This window comes from Rhineura floridana, chromosome 6, assembly GCF_030035675.1.
Source record: "Rhineura floridana isolate rRhiFlo1 chromosome 6, rRhiFlo1.hap2, whole genome shotgun sequence".
Classification (NCBI taxonomy): domain Eukaryota; kingdom Metazoa; phylum Chordata; class Lepidosauria; order Squamata; family Rhineuridae; genus Rhineura; species Rhineura floridana.
Window position 1 is genome coordinate 153,514,740 of NC_084485.1, and position 20,904 is coordinate 153,535,643.

Consider the following 20,904-nt stretch of genomic DNA (forward strand, 5'->3'; position numbering starts at 1 on the left):
AGATCCTTGCCCCATGCTGTGCCAAACTTCATTCTACTATAATCACTTAAAAGTTGTGGCCATGTTTAATCCATGCCCTCCCTCTTATTCCTGATCCCTTGTGCCTGCCTCCCTGCACTTGGTGCACAAACACTCCTTCTGTGGAGCTGCTGGATTTGGAGACATACACAAATGTTTTCATGTGAATGGGTCTAGTGCACATGACTTGTTCCAAGATGACACGGTGAACAGCAGTGTTCTAGAGACTGGCTTACAGTTCATGGGTTTCTCAGTGCGAGGCCTGTGTAATTCATGTGTAGTTCATGCAAGATGATAACATTCTCAACTCTGAAATCTGTATCACGTTGTGAGCAAGAGCAGAGGGAGGGAGTTGGCATTGATGTGGAACACGCACATCTCTGACCATATTCCACTATTTGACATATAAAATCATCCCAGTTCTCCTTAGCTGGCTGTCATGCCTTTTTCTGCAGCTCCTCTGGGAGAATGCTTACCTTTCAGACTTCGCAAACCTTATCGGCAAGCCAAGGAGAGCAATTGTGTGCTACATAATGGCCGTTTACCTTTCTACAATTTCCCAGGCAACGATAGCCCAGTGGCTTTTAAGCAGGCGAACTGTGGCCAACATGCTTAATTCAAGAAGATGCCTAATTAAATGTTGCCTCTGACAGCAAGAGATGCAGGGACGGGTATGGGATGAAGAGGGATGAAGAGAGGCAGCCCAAGAGGTTGGGAGGCACAGGAAGGGAAATGCTTATTATACTAAAGAAAGGTCTCTGGGTCAGCAGCTCTTCAGTAATTAAAAATACAACTTGAAAGGAGCTTGCTTCTGTTTGTTTCTTCTCTCCAGCCCAGTCTCTGCTTCTGAAAATAACAAGCCTGCCCCTGCTTCTTTTTCTTTTTCTTCATGGCCAGTCCCAAAGGCAAGGCCCCAAAGCCACTAATTTCTCCACTAATTACATTTTTAATGAGCTGCCCTCTTCCCACAGCAGGCTGGGCATTTCCAAATGTGCTCCCATGGGGAAGTCACAGCCTCAACCCATGCCAGGAGGTGTGGGCATAGGCACTGAGGAGCCTCAGGCTTCTGAATGCAAGCTGCAGGGAAGGATAGAGTGACTGTCTGGTGATCAGAAATGCTGTGCACCTTGAGCCAATGTTAAAAGGGGTAACTGCACTCATCCCACAGAGCCATCCTTCAGTCTTCACCAACAACACAGCTGAACCTCACCAGCCCCTTGCTGCACTCGTACGGCAGGATTCTAAATGTCTCCTGCTACCACCTGATGCTCTCTAGACTCATTGACTCCTTCAATACCTGATCTACACATGAACATACACGTGTACACACACACAAGCGAACAAGTAGAACTTCGTAATCATCGGCTCACTCTGACATTTCCACCATGCGCAAATAGACCACTGAATCCCTTGTCTGAAAGAGGAAGGATCTTAAATTAAACCAGAATCTCACAGGGTGGGGAAGGGGAAAGGAATCCAGCAGGAAAAATGTGGGAACTAATGACCTCAGGCATGAGTAGCTGGAGTTCCTATCCTTGATACTTGCACGGATACTAGATGATGATGATTAGCAGCATAATAATGACAATTACAAGTTAAGCTACAAGGAGCACAGTCTCCACTACTATCTACAAGTATGTCATCATTCAGACACTCCTGCTCCATGTTGGCATGCTCTGCCTCCCCACATGCCACTGGCCAGGCTTCTTCTTCCCCACCACCCTTCTCCCTACGCTTGATCTGTGGATCTCTAGAATTTTGGGCTAGTCAGTACAAGGAGACTTCTTTTGTGTGGGAGCATTCAAATATGAGTTGCACAGATGACAACATTACTCCTATGGAGGAAGTACACTTTTCTGAGAAATGCCTAACATAGCAGTTTGCTCGAAGTTGTATTCCCAAATGTGCAATGGCATTATGCCAGGATATTAATATGGAGAGTTTGGAACTAAAGCTTTTTATCTCAATTCATTGAGAATATCACAATGGCGGTAAAGCTCCTGGCTCTTCTGGACCACACACTCACATGTGCAGGCTCTTTGTCGCTGTTTCTGTATGCCTCCATGAAGCTTGAACCATCTGCATAGGCTGGAAGTCTCCACTTCTGATGACAGCTAGCCACAAACGTCACATCCTGTATCTACATTCTAACAGTGTGTATGCTCATTCCATTGTTGTCTCCGACAAAGGGGTAACTCAAAAGCCTCAGAGACAACAATGGGACTAAAATGAGTGTGCAACACCATAGTCTGCACTAGCTCTTTCATACTTCAGCTTTCTCAGTAAAGACTCCTGTCTGTCTTCAGCCTTTGTTAATCAAAATCAGGGATAGCCAATTTTTGTGTTCGTCAGGACAGGCATGAAGGAAGAATTTGTTTAGTCTGCTGTCCACAGTGGACTGACCCAATACTCCTGAACTTGCTTACAAGTTGGAACACAATTCCCAGTCAGATTGTGCACTGCTCCAAATTTTGCATTGCACTTTCAGTGCACAAAAAGATCTGTTTTATGTTTTAAAAGTGCATACAAAATTCATATTTTATGGAACAATTAATTGAAAAGCATTGAAAAATGAGTTTTATGTAAAAAGTGTGTATAAAATGAGTACAATTTAAATGTGTGTTCTTTCAAAAAAATAACACAAAATGGGACAGAATGGACACCATTACTACTAGCAAAACCAAAACAGGACAGAATTAGGCTGCCAGTTCATCCCTAATTCAGAGTCAGCCTGCAAGTTACAAGTTGACCACAATATGAACATTATACTGAGTCAGACCATGTGCTCTACCATTGACCCTACAGCTCTTACGTCTTTAGTGTAAGCAACAGATTTCCATGCCCTTACCAGGTAGCCTCCCCTTAGGAATTAAGCATTTCAGTACTTAGGCTTTGAGGTGACACGCTCCCCTCCAGTATATCTGGAGAGCAGAGGAGGCTGTGGTCCCTTTAAATTGCCATTTACTTCAATACATTCAGCTCCTGACCACATTGAAGTGACTCTTTCTTCTCTAAAGTGATTATGGAAAAACAGAGACCCTCCTTACTCAGCATTTCTCCTCCTCCATGTGCATTCAAAGTAATGCCTGATCTGCTTATTTTGGAAAATAAAATCAAATATTTATTTCCTTTTCTTAAAAACAAACTTATTATCAGACCTGCGGACTCAAACTACTTCCTTTCTCATGCACCATCCACAGAACAATGTTACTTTTTATTGAAATTTTATGCAATCCACAAAAAGAACACAGTTTCTTACAGACCCACTGTACACACAATCAAATCATATTGTCCTAACTTTTACCCATATTACCTTCTGTAAGAAAAAGATATCCAAAGGGAAAAGGCAATGGAATCAAATTTCTCAGAGGAATTTCTCATGTTATTATCTTTTGTCACATTTCTTGGCTGCTTTTCAGCCTGCACTATTCTCATGTGGCTTCAAAAGTAGCTCTTGACACTACACTGTGTAGCTTTGAGACTAGATAAGAGACTGGATGGACAAGGAAAAACTGATTTGGATCACTCACCAGTAAGAAAATCTGGGTCAGGGGTAGGTTCAGAGAGTTCCTCTTGACACTGGTTTTCTAGAGGAACAGTGGCCAGGACCAGCCCATCTGGCAGCTGCTGCTCCAAACCACGGGCAAAGTTATTCTGCCTGAGAAACCCAAGAGAGTTAAGTCCAGTATATGTGAAACAGAAAAGGTCAGTTCAAAAGACACTGGAAAGTGAGGTGCAGCCCTCTTACAGAGCACAAATGAAGCAATCATTGCCAAGCCAACTATCAGTGGTGACTTGGGGTGGATGGGGTAGTGGCGGTGGTGTCCTCTTGGCAGCAGCAACACTCCACTCACTGGGAAGGGTGAGGCTGGACGGGGCTACCCAGGTGCACACACATTTGTGGGGTCGTTGCCAACCTGGAGCTCCCCTAACCTCATTGCCGCCACCTCATTCCATTCCAAGGAGTGCAGCATTTGCCACCAGGAAGACACCAGTCACTGATGGACATATATATGCCATCCTACAAATAGCCTCACTTGCAAAGCTCCATTCTTGTCCTCTAACACTTAGAAATGTAGGTCATGGATAGGTGTATGAATGTGACCACTGAGAAATGAGATAGAGATGTGTAGAGGACCCCCACCCCCCAAACCACACTGGAGACAAATTTTGCTAGATTTGTTAAAACCTCTTTGCTTCCCACATAATTCCTCAGATGTTTTGCAAATTCACCTCAAATTTTTGTTGCAGGCATACCTGAAAACCCCCTTAGTCTTATCATCAAAACTCACCTGCCCCTTGAAGTTCATCACATGTTTTGCTTGGCCCAGGAAACTTCCACCTTCATCAAGAAATTATACTTTACTTTTTACTTAGAGGTAACTTTAAAAATGGGTTGAAACAGCCATGTCTGTCAATTAAAAACCTGCCAAAGGTCCTGTTTCATAGAACTGCACAGTTAGATGGGGAGAGGGTCTCAAAGGGTCCTCATTCCAACTGCATGGAAACACCTCTGCTTCTCCTCACCCCAGACCGACAATACATCTTTGTGAGAAAGATGTTCTTCTCTCTGAAGGACTGCCTACTCCCACATGAGCCTATACAAATGCTAAGGACATCTTCTGAGGTTCTCCTCCAGGAGCCCTGCCTTCAAATGTTAGGCAGGTGGCAACCAGAGAAAAGGCTCTCTCAGTTATGGTGTTCCTTTTGTGGTATGTTCTCCCTGCAGGGGCTCACTTGGCACAGAATCTCATGTCTTTCCAGTGCCAGGTGAAGACCTTTTCATTTACAGGGGTCTTTTAACTGCCTCATCAGATTGGTTTTATCCTGCTGATTTGCTTTGGTGCTCTGCTGTTTTAATTGTATTTTGATCTACTTTTGAATTGTTTTCATTCTTGTTTTTTTAGCATTGATTGTAGGCCACCCTGGAATTGAAGACTGGAGTGATAAATATTTTAAATGAATAAAAAACATTATTTACAGTTAAGATGTTTTGCTTGAGGCCCAGTCTAAATCTGTCCTGCCCTAATTTGAACTGAGTGCTTTTTTTCTTTCCCTCTACAGTTCTATAACAGACAACTCTCCTTCTTCCTTGCAGAAGACTTTTAGGGTGAAATTATACATTGTATGCATAAATCAATAGGTAAAGCTGGACCTCTGCTCTTTTGTGTGTGATAATGCCATACTGCATTTTGATGTTGTTTCTAGTGGTTTGTATTGATGGATTTATTGTGTATTTTTGCATTATCTGTGTTATTTTAGTTTCATGGTTTCCCCACCATTTCCATCCACAAATCCCCTCAATATATTGTTCAATATGGAGTCCCACAAGAGCTAGAGTTGAGCTGCAGGTGGGGAAAAGGATTACGGCCCCTTGCTACTGCTTCATTGAAAATGGTCACCCCCTCCCACCACCCCAACTGATTCCCCCTAGAAAATTTCTGACAACTAGCCCTGACTAGTTCTTATCTTGCTAATCAGAACTCCTCCAAAAGGACGTGCAAAGCTGTCCAATTATGTGCAAGTGCACTGCCCTGGCTAACATCCACTTCTTGCTACTTTTGACTCTTCCACCCCTCCCTTTTCTCAGTTCTTGCTCCATTGTGAAACTTCCTCTTAAGAGAACGTACAGGCAGTTCCTTTTCTGTTTTGCTTATGCTGTAAAAACATCCTGTACATGTACAGGTAACAAGAAAAGAATTGGGAATCAAAAGAACGGTAAGCCTCGTTCCAATGCTACCATCACCTGAACATCCCCTTCAGCACCTGCCCAGATGCCACCTCACAGGTTTGATTGTTGTAACCATAGAACATCTCCCCAAAGAGAGTTTGGTTCATGGGCAGCTCTCGGCTCTCTTCACAGTCACCACCCTCTGGACACGACTCTGAAATTAGCTGGCATGCTCGGCCATCCAAGCCTAGCTTGTAATCTTCAATGCATCTGCCATGGGAGTGAATGCAAGGGACAAGATTACAGTTTGCTGTGAGACCCGTAAAAGGGAAGATGCCTGGCTTTGTACTTTCACTAACAGCAATGTTTAAGGAGAATCCATACGTAAGTGGTTTGCTACTGCAACACAGCTATGAGGTACACAGGGTCTCTCTGACAATCTCGGCAATGACATGATGCTACTCAGCAGAAGGATGAGAAGGACTGACACTATAGGTCTAACTCAGTGGCATTCAAGCTTTCTATTTCCAGCAAACCCTTTCCATGCTGACTTATGTGCCAAGAAACCCCTGCATGTGGCAGGTGATCCGTTCATACAGGATGTGACCCAGGCCTATTAAGCCTCACTCTTGCCTCATGTGAACTGAGAATGCACCCTAGAATGCACCCCCAAACACTCCCAGTTTTCCCAACACATTGCATTGGAAAGACTGATAGTGACAGGCAAGCTGTCTATTATCAAAGTCTGAGAAAAATTTATAAAAAATAATTGCTTGGATGAGGTATTAATTCTAACACCTCCCCCCAACCGAAGTAGCCACTCCCTTTCCTGGGATAAACAGATATCAGCTCACCCATCTCACCACAATACAGGTAAGGATGCTTCTGAAATTGCCCCCACCCAACTTTTCCACTAGATTTTGGCATTCCAAATTACTTGATCTCATTTTCAAACCGAAGCTGATATGCCAACAGGCAACATTCTTCTACGTTTTATTTCTGAACTTTGTTCAGACCATGGAGCATTCATAGTTTGCTGCAGTTTTCAGTTCATCTCTTCCCTCCCCCCCCCCACTTTTACAGGATACTAAGGTGCACCAGTAGTGATTAAATCACAGTACGATCACAGCAAGATTTCTTTGTGCACAGTTTTTTAAAATCAGTGTACACATGAACCTCAGTAGCCTGTAAGAAAAGGGGGGAGGGCACAAACAGGCAATTGCATATTTGCCAATTCAGTTGTAGACATTCTCCCAGTTAAGGCAGGGCAGAATGCAGGGCACAGCAAACCCATGGAAAAATAACAGAATGAAAAGTGGGAAACACACTCTTCTCGGTTCCAGGGAATTCTGCCAACAAGAGCCCAGTATCTTTAGGATGTGACTCAGCATTCTTCCCCATTACAAGAGAAAGTAAGTTATTTTACCCACATAATTTAAACTGTACAATTAAGGTCTATGGAAGAACCATAAGCCCATTATTTTTAAAGGAAACCCAGGTGTAACTAAGTGGAGTACTATAAAGGGACTTTGAAGTTAAGACTGAGTAGCAGCAGAGTAGCTAAGTGATGCACTTAATACTGAGAAAAGAAAAACAAGCACAGTCAGACATATAAAAACACAAATAGGGTTCAAAAAGAGATGCCCCATTTTCCTACACGATACTAGAGACTTTTGTGGAACTCACCCACAGAACATAAGGATATTGTACAAAGCTGGATCTTCTGGCAAAGGCACCATCTGCTGTAGACAGAGCTGCTCACAACCACCATTGAACCCATCCGAACAGTCCACACCGACATGGCGATCGTAGCAGCCAGTACCGTCTTTCATGGGGCTGAGACCGGGTGGGCACTGGCATGACAGTAAGCACAGCAAGGCAAGCTAGGTGAGCCACAGACTTGAGAGGGGAAGTTGCAGAGCCCTGGCTTTGTGTTTTGCTCGTCAACACAAAATGGTGTTAATGGAATGCAAAAGCATAATCACACCTCTGCTTGCTATGTTCCAACAATAACCGTACAATAACAAATCTCACTGTACCATCTTGACAGTTCAAGGCACTCAATTAGAATCCCACCATTTCTTCTTTGTTTGAATCAGCATTAAGATCGGTGATGCCTTCTCTGCTATTTCCTGATCCTTATTTCTTGAAACTGTTTCTGCTTTTCCCACCCACTCCTCCCTCCCTTTCCACTAGATAATTCTACTGTACCATCCACAGTTCAAGCTTACAACCTCTGTTACCCTTTGATTCCTTCTCTCAATTGCCAAATCTCATCGCTTTGTACAATTATTGGCCCCTTTCTGTCATTTGATGCAACTAAGTATCTTGCTTACTTTCCTTATTTCTTGCTTCAACTGTTTCAACACTTTTTTATTTTTTTGCCAAGTCTTCCTACCTCCTCTCTCAAACTTGGATGCTGGCGTCTTCCTTGGCCTCAGTCCTATGGGCTTTTGTGGGTCTCCTTCTCAGATGAATACCTCCCTGGCTTCTGTGAGGCACAGGGCAAGAGCAAACCAGAGGAAGAGCTCCTAAATTCAACGGCTGAATAGGCAAGTTTGTTGTCATCACTCTCCTCCAGGCTGCTACTTCCTTCCTAGTTATCTGGGCCACTACTGGATTCCCTAGTTGTGTGAAGGTGTGCATGTGTACATGCCTGGATTCAGGATGCAACTATACTTTCAGTGCAATGTGCTTTCAGTGAACTCTGAACTGCATCCACCTCTGATTATCTAAGAAAACAGCCCTGCTATTGCTTACCTGGTCAGTCACCTAAGCATTGAAATTGAATCAAGAACCCCTGTTTATCTAGAGACTGTTTTCCCTGGCTTTCTAGTTTGTTTTAGATTTGGACTGAGACACTGAACAGATAAATAAGTCAGACTGAAGTGAGTTAAAAAGCTATCCAGCTTACTGATCATACCGTAAAGAAGGTTTTCCTTTCAAATGGAACTCTTTTGAGTAACATCGTGGAAAGAGTTACAGGCTGCTCTCTATCCTTTTTCTTGTCTTCCAGCTCATGTGGTGTTAACAGAGGATTTCTCCCTGAAATGTTTTTCCCCCCTCGCAGTCCTGGTGACTGAAGCTCACACAAGACACAGGTTGCTTGCTGACACTAATTCTGCAATTTCCAAAACAAACGGCCCCCTGTGGGCTCACTACGCTCTCATCTTGCCCCACGTCGCACTTCCCCCTCCAGTGCCAGGTGGAATGCTGAAACACAAGAGCACTTTAGGTGTTTTTATGATGCCAGCACTCAATGAGCAGACCCAGATGTTTGGGATGATGTCAAAGAGGCAAATGAGGAGCCTGGGGATCCTGCTCGGCACCCTCCCCCATCTCATTGGTTTCCCATCTGTTTGGCCAGATGTGCTGGGGGGTTGGGGGTGGGCAAGGGAGGTGTGTATGTGTGTGTAATCCCTTCGATAGATTTGACTCCTTTGTGGTCAGTGAAGCTTGTGCAGGGCTTTAGGAAACCAACTGCACAGGAGTCCTTTGCGGCAGTGCTCTTGTGCAGCAACCATTCTTTTCCATGGCTCGTGTGTGTAGTGTGTGTGTGTGTGTGGTTGGTGTGTGTGTGGGGGGGGAGGGCAGTATTTGCCAGTATTTTCCAAAACAGAAACAGTAATCTGGTGTGATGCTGCCTCCACTTTTCCTTATAACCTACCCCCATTCACCAAATCATGTGTTGGCTACATCTGCATCTGCAACAGTTAGGTGCTGGATGGGGGGGTCACCCCGACTTCCTACTACGGCTGCAATTCCATACAGGCTCATCATTCTCTTCAGATGTCACACCTAAGGCTGACACACAATATCTCCCAGGTCTTAGTGGGTGCTATTTTTCTCTGGTTGCACCACATGTAGTTTGAAAAAAGCTCAAGAAATGTAGTTTTAAACTTGCACAAACATGCCTTGATCTACCCCATACTAGCACATCTAACACACACTGACTGAGCCACCTCACTGGTCCATCTAGCTGAGCATTACTCTCACCTAGCTGGTAGAGGTTCTCCAGGACTTCAGATGGGCCCTTCCCAGCCTCACCTGAAGACGTCAGGAATGAAACTTTTCCCAGGCAAAGCATTTGCTCTGCCGCTGAGCTTTGGCCCTTCCCTTAGGAAAGCAGAATAAAACGTTCTCCTTGAGTATACTGAGACCATTTAATCTGGATTAGTGGCCCACAGATGAGGCAAGCATTGATCATTGAGAATAATGATGTGTGGGGTTGTTGGGGAACACACAGGTTTGGTGCTGGCAGCCGGACAGAACATTTCACTCTCTGCCTGCTATGATGAGGGATGCTGCAAATCTTTGTGATTAATCACCTAAAGCAAAAATTGCATATTTGCCATTGCAAATAAGTATCCCACAGAAGAAAAGAAACAGGTTTATAAATAGTTTTTGCAGAATACAAGGGATGTAAAATAAAAGTGGGAGAGGAGAGACAAGATCAAGCCAACGCCCAGCAATGACAGGGAGGAGCACTAGATCTGCACTTTAAATGGGGAATGATATGCAGTTAAGCATGTGGTGTGCAAGAACAACTGGGGCACTGCAAAATTCCCAAATCTTGCTTTTGACAATAACAACAAAATATGTCTCAAAATATGTTGTTTTTCAAGCTACACCAACTGTAAAGAACTGGTTTCGCAAGACTTGGCATTTAGCTGTAGAGACAAATTTTTCTACCTTTGTGCATTTTATTTATTTATCTATTTATTAAATGTATTAGTCGCCCATCTGGCTGGCAATCCAGCCACTCTGGGCAACGTACAAAATTAAAACATAGAGTTACATTAAAATATTAAAATCTCAACCAATAATAATAAAACCTAACCCACCCCAAAAGCCTGTTTGAAGAGCCAGGTCTTCAAGGCCCGGCAAAAGCTCATCATAGAGGGGGCATGACAGGGCAAGCACTACCAGAAAGCTTTTAAGCTTCTATGGGCCTCTTATGAGTTGGCATTTCAAAACAGACATTAATACATTTAAGGCCTTTTTGCTGTCATCTTAAGGGGTTACATTAATTGCTTGAGATATTTGTGTATTGGTCCGATAGATAGGCCATCTAGGTATTGTAATTCGCCTCTGAGTGGATGAATTGTACTTTCATAAGTTTTATAATTTTATTTACACATATGTATTAAGTGTCCTGAATATGTGATGCCAGAGAAAGTGGAAATATATGGAGGGATTCTCCTTCCCTCATACTCATGCTGCTGCTGTCAGCAGTAGCCCCGTCAGCAATCATTTCAGAGATCTCTGTGTAGAAAGTGTTCCACCTGCAGATCCACCCCACCCCTCCCATTTGTCACACATCTGTCTCTGGCACAGAACAGGTGTAGAGGGAGAGCATCAGCAATGAGACAAGCACAGCAGCTTCACAGCCAGCAGTCAAAGCAGATGGAATGCTTTCCACCTATCCCTCCTGGGAGCCCCTGTGCAAATGGGTGCAGGGAGATGGGCTGCAGAGGAGTGAGAGGGGGTGGGGAAGTGGAAGAAGGGAACATCTGCCTCAGAACAGGCAGCAAACATTTCCTCCAGAGCAAGGGGGGGGGAGCTGGCAGACACACATTGGCAGCAGGAGAAGAGAAGGAGTGGACTCTGGAGAAATGGAATCATCAAGTTGCTTAACTTATAAATATAGGGATGCCAGGACCCAGGCCTGCCCAGAACCCCCAGCAGCAGCAACAGTGGTCGATGGAGAGGTACAGGCAGGTGTTGCACACCTGGCTTCCCAATGCCGAGCACCACTACTGCTTATCAAGAGGGGGAGATGTGGGGAGCTCAGCGTAGTGCAGAGCCAATCCAATGCTCTGGCCCCCACACTTGCTAAGCTCCCTGCCCTGCCCACCCCTGCTGCCCATCCTCACATTCTGACCCAGAAGTCCTCCCACTAATCCTTGATGCATGTGAGCTTTCTGTGCAGGAAAGGCACTCTGCATAAGCACAGAAGCACTCTTGTTCCCACACAGGCACAAGCACTCTTCCAGCTAATACATGATGCAGCAGATTCAGGTTCCAGGGGCCAATACCTTTAAAAAAAGGTGTCAAAGGCCACACAGTGTTTTTCTATAGCCTTCAAGTCCCAGTTCAATGTACTGATTGTGGCCTATGAAGAGTGGCCCTATATTTATATATAGATTTTTAATTCATAACTATTTATATTCTGTGTTATACAAATATTTCCAAAGGAGCTTACAACAGGTTAAGAACAATAACACGATTAAAACAATATGAAAAGACCTTGTGCTTGCTTTGGCAGCATATATATTAAATTTCAAAATTGCTTGATATAAGAGCTGCCACTTCTCCAGCCCCGCATCTGTAGCTCTCTAGAAGCTGCATGGCAGGCAGACAATCAGCAGGTGCAGCTTTTGAAGGCACACAAGGGCACCAATAAGGAAAGTTCCACCTGCTGAATTTCTGTTCTTACACAGGTGTTAAGGAGTAATGGTAAGCATTGACATGGAGCTTTAGAGCATTCACATTCTTCTCATCTCTAATACTAACATAGAGCACATTCTTGACCCTAGACTCCAGCATCCAAATTGGGGCAATAAGGACACAGAGAACTCTTCATCTGGGAAGTTTGCTAAAATGCATGCCTGACCATCTTTCCAAAAGGGAGTTCGGACTGTTTCGTTCCATTCTTTTTACGGCTCATTTTTATTTTGCCACTGTAAAAGAATCAGCTACTTCCTCTGAATTGTGTGTCATGTAGCATGACAAAGATTACAATAAAAAGAGAGAGGGTTGCCCACCGACCAGAAAAGAAGGCATTAGAGAAGACCATATCTGCTGCTCCTAGGAAATTTTGCTAATGTTTAAACAGCAACTTAGCACACTGTGCCAACAAAACATATGTCTAGATTTGCCATGCGTAATAGGAGAGGTGGCCATAAGATGGGAAACTTGTAGAAGGGAGACAAAAAACAGCCACGGAGCTGAAAGATCATGCAAGAGGATGGGGTTTTGTTCTCTCCGAGAAGTAATATGTTTGATGCTCTTCTTTGCCAAACTAGTACAGGAATACTTTAGATGTGTTTGTATGGGAGCTTTCCGTGGCCCTGATTTGGTGCTATAGAATGAAAGGCATGGGAGTCAGTTCTTGAAATATGAAGGCATTGTACTGTGCATGATTTCCTTTGTGGACTATGTCACTTGGGCTAACCCCTGAGATCCCCCAGTTTGACCTGTGCAAAGCAAGAGACCAACACAGGCTGTGCATGGATGCAATCTAGCTTGCAGAACTACAAAATGCCAAATCAATACATTGGAACCCCAAACCCACTTTCCCAAGAGGCAACTATATAACTCTAAATAAACAGTATACAAACCATACAACCAGTGGAGTCCAATTTCCGATCTGCAATACAGCGGAAGTTCTTGCTGCACCCACCATTGTCCTTGGAGCAGTCCCGAACTGGCCCAAATGAATCAAGAAGAACCTCCAGGCTGTCAAAGGAGGAGGAAGTCATCAGCTCTTCCCTGTAATGGAGAAAAATGCAATTATTATTGTTGTTATTATTAATGTGGCACATCAGCTGACGTATGAGCTTCAGAGCAGGGATAAGGAACCCGTGGCTGTCAAGATGTTGCTGGACTACAATTCCCATCATCCCTGGCTACTGACTCCAGCCAACAGCATCTGAAGAGCCAGAGGTTTCCCATCCCTGCTTTAGAGAATCATTTAAGCAGAGAGATGCATTGTCCTAAGGAGCTTACCATCTACATTTTGACTATATGGGAGATAGAAGTGAAAGGGAAGGGAGAGGCAAAGGTGACAAATGACAGCGCCTGTTCAGTATGGAGAAGGAAAGATGGAGATAACAAGGGATGAATATAATAATATAATATAATAATTTATTCTAAGAAATTTGAAAAAATTGCCTTATAATCTTTGACTTGGTTCAAAGTCCAGTTGACTGATTTCACACTCTAATGGTTTACTCCTGGAACTACCACTGAAACTACTTTTACCTTCTTGGTGTTCATATTTCTGCAGCAGATCCCCAATAAGACATATTTACGGCTTATCTCAATTAGCATGAATTTGCATTGTTCGAACTAACAATGACTGCAAATAGCTTACTGGACACAGTAGAAAACGTGTATGGCTTTGAAGGGGACAAAAGCAGTTCACTATAACCTATAACCTATTAATGTAAAAATCAGGACACTGCGGTTTTCACTGTAACCAGCCTGCTTTTGCCCCTTTTCTTCCCCATTACCCTGCTGCTTTGGGGCATGATAATAGAATCTTGATGAATGTCTTTGGAAAATACCATATGTTGTGTACAGATTATTTTTCAGAGCATTGCAGGTGGCACTGTAGAACAGGATACTTTTCTATACAGCTTGAGATATGGGACTTGAAGGAGCATCTTCACCCATATAGACCTGCCCCAAGATCTGCTTTGAGATATAGAGCACCCTCTCCAGCCAGATTCAATGAGACTCCTATCTTTTAGGCAACAGGTTAAGACCTTTTCATTTCAGCTGTTATAACTGGTTTGCTTTTCTTATTTTATGTGACTGTTGCCTCTGCTTTTTGTATTGTATTTTTATCATTTTATGAGAAGTATCTTTGGATACTTTAATAGAAAAGTGGTATATAAATAATTTAAATAAATGAACTACTCCCTTCCCCCTCTTAAATTTTTCATAGGGGTGAAATTCACTTGTCTGGAAATGTGAGAAGGTTTAGTCAATTTCCTTACTCCACTAACTTTGATGGAGCAAGGAGAAGCAGCTGCAATTATAGATTAGGAAACAGGAAAAAGGAGCTAGCAAGCTTTTCTTTCCTACCATCAGGCACACCTTTCCTACTATGTTTTAATAGGAAAGTATGAAAGTGACCTCATGCATGGAGCTGTGTGTCTGTGCTAAAGGATGACTGAGCACATAGCTGGTGCGGTTCCAGATGCTTTAAGTTCTCTGTGGCTGTGTGCAGGTGGCTATTTCTGTGGACCATCACTAGAGTGCTACTATGGCAGTTTCCCTGTTTCTGCACTGGTAGCTTGAAAACTGAAAATAAAATATAACCATTGATTGATTGATTGATTGCATTTGTATACCGCCCCATAGTCGAAGCTCTCTGGGCGGTTTACAACAACCAATGAAAGCAGCAGGCTTCAATCACTCATTTAAAATTTTAAAAGGCCCTAATTTGTCTCCCAAATAATAAGATGCTAAATGCCAAATCTGCCTGCAGATGTATACCAGTGCAAAGGAAGAGAGAGAAGTAGCACCACAGAGGGGTCCTGGGAAGGAATCTTAAGCATGAGAGTGTAGCAAGCGACCAGGCAGCAGCTCTTGTGGCTTGAGCTTGGGGGCAAAATTGCTTGATGAAACCTGGGTGACCCTTTCATCGGCCACTTCTCATTCTCAAGTGCCTCCAGATTTCCACCTCTAGAAGCACCTACCTGACTTCCACGGCATCTTCCATCACTGTCATGTCTGTTTTGCACTTGGCAGATGGGTTGATGGCCAGTTCAGCAGGCGGGATGACAAAGCTCTTGCTCAATGGCAGCCACATCCCTTCTCCAAGAGTATAGGTGAATCTGGATCCAGAGCAGAGAGAAAATCAGTTCGATACATGCATTGGGATATGGAAAGTTAACATGCTTTTCCACGGTTTTCACTCATTTCGGCAGTGTTTGCACAGAAGGATATATCCATTTTCAGCTCACCCTGACCTAGTCTGCTGTTTTGTTACCTCTCACCCTCAACATGCTCTCACATTAATTATAATGTGACTGGATATTAAATGTAATTAACATGTATAAATATCTATTCAGTATATCCCCCCCAGTAGTGTAATGGCAAATTCAAAAGTTCAGGGTCACTTCATGATAGTCATGCCACACCCCCTCATAGCCTCACACCATCACCTGCTTTTCATCATCATTTCCACACTCCTCAATCCTTCCTGCACCTGTCTTCTCCCATAACATCCCTAGGAGCCAATCAGGAGGAAAGGGGAGTGTGTTAGTTATTGAGAAGAGTCTTCTCAGTGGCTGACTCAACTCTTTTCACTCTAATTGGCTCCAATCAGCAAGAAAGGACAAGGAAGCATGTTAAAATATTGTTCACAATGGCTAACACACTCCCCTTTCATGTGATTGGCTCACAGCACTCTGAAGACATAGGGACCCTACCGGGACCCTGCTCCTAATAAGATAAGCCAAAGCAATAAGGAACAGGAGGGACCAAGCCCTAGATCATTTAACAAAAGTCAGATTGTCTAGAGCTAAGACTAAGTGGCTTCTGCAAATTCACCACTGAATTTGAAGAAAGTAAACACAAAGGGGCATCTAGTTTTTTTATGGGGAAGCAACATTTCTGGGTTTGTTGGGGGGGAAACCTATTGGTGGTGCCCACAGCAATGATTTATCACTTTTCACATTATGTTTTGTTGCTACCTATTGCAGCTATGGCAGGGCTGCTCTCTATAGTTAGAAACTGCTAACCACAATTTTCTCCCCCAGAGTGATGTAGGTATCTGGAGGGAGGGGAATGCAAGATGTGGGCTGTCAAGAGGCGTTCAAGCCACCATGGCACATCTGTGGAATACATGCCTGATGTCAGATTTGTGGGCTGAGAAGGTAGCCTTGGGGGTGAGGGCTGAAGTTCAAAACAGTTGAGAAACACTGTTCTATAATATCCCTCTTTCTGTTGAGAGGTCCTTATGTTTGCTCTCATCCTCACTGTGTGAGGGCTTGTAGTGTTAGAACTTAATAGGCTCTGGTGTGAAATTGAAGATGGTTTTGTGTAGAAAGATTGACAGATTTAAAGGGGATGCAGATGTTTTGAAATGCCAGAATTGCAAGCATAACATGAATCCAGAGTAAACTTGAGATGGGTTTACTACGATTTCCATTTGAACTTGTGGGGATCACCACAGAGACTATCACTGTGTGGCTTGCCAAATTCAAGTGCGCCACATACCCCAAGCCTTGAAGTGTGCCCCTGACGTGAAAGCATGAGCAGATAAAGAAGGATCGTAGTGGAAAGGAAGAAGCAGAATGCAGAGTATTGAACCCATACATGATATGATTTTTATTGATTGATTGATTGATTGATATCCCACCCTTCCTCCCAGCAGGAACCCAGGGCGGCAAACAAAAGCACTAAAAACACTTTAAAACATCATAAAAACAGACTTTAAAATACAAAACATCTTTAAAAACATTTTTAAAGCTTCCAAGACATCTTTTTTTTAAAAAAAGGTTAAAACCATATTAAAAAGCAATTCCAGCACAGATGCAGACTAGGATAAGGTCTCAACTTAAAAGGCTTGTTGACAGAGGAAGGTCTTTGATGGCGCCTGCCTAATATTCAAAGGGAGGGATTCCACAGGGTAGGTGCCGCCACACTGAAGGTCCATTTCCTATGTTGTGCGGAACGGACCTCCTGATAAGATGGTATGTGCAGGAGGCCCTCACCTGCAGAGAGCAGAGCTCACCTGTGATCGACTGGGTATATAAGGGATGATCACGTACAAGCCACGGAATCCACACCAAGGAAAGAAACAAAAACAATTGGCAGAAAATAGGCTAATCCTTATGTTCTATATAACTTTCTTGCCTGAGACATATGGGGTACCACCTGTTGGGTGGTACTTAACTAAAAAGTTGCCCTAACACAAGGGCTAGTGCTAGTGCAACGGGATTTCCTCCCCTCTCCTCCCCCATTATCCCCAAAATCTACTGTGAAAGGTTGGGAAAAAACCCAGAACAGATTTAGGGGCGCAAAGCGGGAGTAGAGGGGGACAGCATTCAACTGCACAAGGAAAAATCCTTGCACTGATGGAATTACCTGCTTAGCGCTACGCTGAATACAACAAATATAATAATTGCTTAAACTATTTGTCCTCAAAATTTGCTTTGAATTTACAGGTGACTTTCTCTGTAAGTAAAATTGTTCTTTTTTTATGGCATTCTTGTATTTTAAATTTTCGTAAGTTGCCTTGAGGCTCTTTTGCAAAAAGTGATGAATTTCGTAAGTAATAGTAATAAATAATACTTTTGGTGGCAATTCAACTCAGAGCCCAATATTCAATGACATCTCTACTGCACAGCACACACTCCAAAAGGGGGATATTGTGAGATCAGAATGGGATAACCACTGCCACCTTTCAGTCTTAAAAATATTTTTTTTCCAAGAGGATCCAGATCTAGTACAGTTCCAGACTATTATCTGGGTCACACATAAATGTTTATCACATGGATGGCTACACATCAAGTGATGACTTGCCTGTGGAAATAGGCCATCAGTTATAACATCACAAACATCATGCTACCGCAAAATGCAGTTTAAAAAAAAAAAAAAAATCAAATCTACACTAACCATGTGCCAATAAATCAGGTGAGGTACATGCAATTGAGAACCTGGTCCAGGAATGCAGAAAAGCTTCTTGTGATCATGAACCTAGATGCAATTCCCCTCAGATTGCTTCATGAAACTGCTACTGGACTATGGGCTTACCCACATGGGAGCAAAACATTGTATTAAAGACTCTGCTTTTACTTCCATTTTCTCTTTGCACAGTCCACATAGGGGGCTCAAAGCCAGCTGAAAAGCCGGTGCTTTTCATTCACACTGAAGGGGAAGGGATTAATCATGCAGCTTCCTAATGACCACGCCCTCTTAAGGTCAAAATTTCACTGCCTCTGGTTACCTTGGCAACTGAGCATGCTCAGTTTGTTCCAGAGTTTCATAAAGTGCGATTATTTCTATTTTCACTGCTACAATCCAGCTGGAATGCAAATATTTGCTTGAACGGTGTTATGGTTTTGTGCACAAATTAGGGAAGAAAGAAAAATAAAGCATAGTTTGCAGCAGGCTTGCAGAACGGGAGCCAGCGCCAAACAGGAAATGAAATGAGAGAAGGGGGGGGAGGGAGTGGGCATGGGCATGGAGAGGGGAACGATTGACACACCCACCTAAAGCATTGGAGTAAAGCATTTACAAGCACTCAGAGATATGAACTGAAGTCGTTTTTGCCTTCCCTTTTCAGATTAAAAGAGCATTGGTATACTACGGATTTAAAGGAGAAAACTGCAATCTAGCTGCTGATTGTGTGCAACGTTGTGTGATCCATGCAAATTAAAAGGGGCTGTGTGTAGCAGCAGACCCGCACTAAAGCTCTGTGTGAACCAGCCCTATAACTCAGTAGCAAATGCAGAATGCTCCAGGTTCAATTCCTGGCATATATGGTTAAATATCCCCAGCAACAGGAGCTGAGAAACAGCTCTGCCTGAGACATTGCAGGTCACTGCCTATATTTGTTCTGAATTAGCTTTATTTGCTCTCAATTATGTCATCTCCTAACCATACATGATTGGCTATGTAGAAATGTCACAGTTCCTAGGAAGAAGTCTGTTGTCAAGAAGTGAATGGTGCTGTGGACTGTCATGCGCAACAGGAGACATTTCTGTAGTTCTCCCCTTTCACACTGAAAAGGTTTGCTTGTGAACATTTGGTGTCGCCCTACCTGAAATGGACTTTTCCCATTATGCTGAGAAAGGGAGAAAGGGAGAAAGACTAGCAGACCAGGAGGGATGACTTGCATGGTCGGTCACTCTGGCCAGAGTAAACCTTACCTGAATATCTTGTCAGAAGGTTGTTCTCCCAGCACCAAATCAAATCCACGTTGGAATATGGTGTATGGCCATGGCCTAGAGAAAGACAATACCACAGAATCCATTAAAAAACACCTGTTATTCATTGTTCTTTCTTTCCCAAATGGCCCTTGGACAAATTGCAAAAATGTCACAACTAAAACAAATACAAGTTACATTAAAATCATAAAATAAAACCACAAAACAACCAATGATAAAGTAACAAAATGATAGCAGCAAAGAACAGGAGTGCAAAGAATGCAGGAGGAGGAAAGATATCCACTCAGCCAAAGTCTTAGATAAGCTAAGAGTACCTCATAATAGCTCATGAGCTGACAGCACATAATAGCAGTCAAGCACCAGACAGGACTGACTGAGTGACCTGTCTATCTGAGAAGGGTAGGAGGATTCACTGTGGCACTCAAGGAAGGTACTCCTTAACACCCTTCAAGCAACTCTGAAACAGGGATGTAGTTGTCTAAGGTCTGGGGGGGTGTTAGACCCCTTAAGTTTTGGGGAGCAGGGTCCCTTTGTGTTCAGCATCCTACAAGCCAATCAGGATGAAAGGGGAGCGCATTAGTCACTGAGAAGAGTCTTCTAACTGGCTTCCTTTTCCTTTCCTGATTATTCGAGCCAATCAGAGTGAAAGGAGGCGAGTCAGCCAGTGAAAAAGACATTTTAAAGGAGTGAACATTCCTCCCTTTCATGCTTATTGGCTCCCAGGGATGTCTGTTGTTGTGGGAATAGGCGTTAACAAGAATCTCTTTCTCAACCCAGCAGCAAACAGGTGTGTGTATGTGGCTGTGACTATCATGGTCCCTGCGCCTCTGAATTTGCCACTGCGCTACTGCTCTGAGGTAAGTAAACACGGCAGAAATGATACTTTCTTAATGAAGGCTACCAGATAGCATGCAAGCCCCATATGAGTGGGATGTTACGGTATGAGACTTCCATACCCTTTTACATACTTGCATCAGTGATGAAGAGGTTTCTTGTAGTAGCCAGGAAAATGAACCTATGCTTGCAAAAAACAAAAACAAACTGAGGGCTGTATTCAACTAAGTCCTACTCAGAGTAGACCTATTGAAATTAGTGAACCTAAGCTAGTCATATGTATTATTTCAATGGGTCTACTCTGAGAAGGGCTAGCATTGAATAAAAATTTAAAACAAGAGATTCTACATTACAGCCCTCAATGTATGCAATATTTTCCCATTTAAAATATGTATTTTCCTGCTGGGAGGAAGGGCAGGATATAAATCAAATAATAAATAAATAAATATTGCATCACTGAATATTAACAGAAACATCATCTCTATTTTTGGTATTTTTAAAGTCAAAAACTCAGCGCCTCATTATTTAACAAAAATGTATGCTTTTACTATTAAAGCTTTACTAAAAAACATCTAACTTGCATTTAATGCTGAAGCTCTGGGGAGGAAAGCTCAAAACTGCAATTGCATTTAAAATAATATATGCCAATCTCTTTGCTTTTACTGCAGCTCTAATAGCTAGGGTGGCCAAATGCAAAAGAGGCCAGGCTTTCTCCTGCACCTTTAAGAAGTGTGCAGAAGAGGGATTTCA

General features: G+C 43.2%; 1 protein-coding gene across 5 annotated transcripts in view; it reads right to left on the minus strand.

Moving 5' to 3' along the window:
* Positions 1-20,904, minus strand: part of ASTN1 (astrotactin 1) — a 326,486-nt gene that overhangs the window by 54,277 nt on the left and 251,305 nt on the right. For all 5 annotated transcript variants that reach the window (XM_061634180.1, XM_061634179.1, XM_061634183.1 and 2 more), the window contains 6 exons: positions 19,303-19,377; positions 15,121-15,258; positions 13,033-13,183; positions 7,376-7,542; positions 5,765-5,959; positions 3,549-3,676 (listed from right to left, as the gene is read on the minus strand). In XM_061634180.1, the coding sequence (XP_061490164.1) occupies positions 3,549-3,676; positions 5,765-5,959; positions 7,376-7,542; positions 13,033-13,183; positions 15,121-15,258; positions 19,303-19,377 (854 nt within the window). The remainder of the gene's footprint in view (positions 1-3,548; positions 3,677-5,764; positions 5,960-7,375; positions 7,543-13,032; positions 13,184-15,120; positions 15,259-19,302; positions 19,378-20,904) is intronic.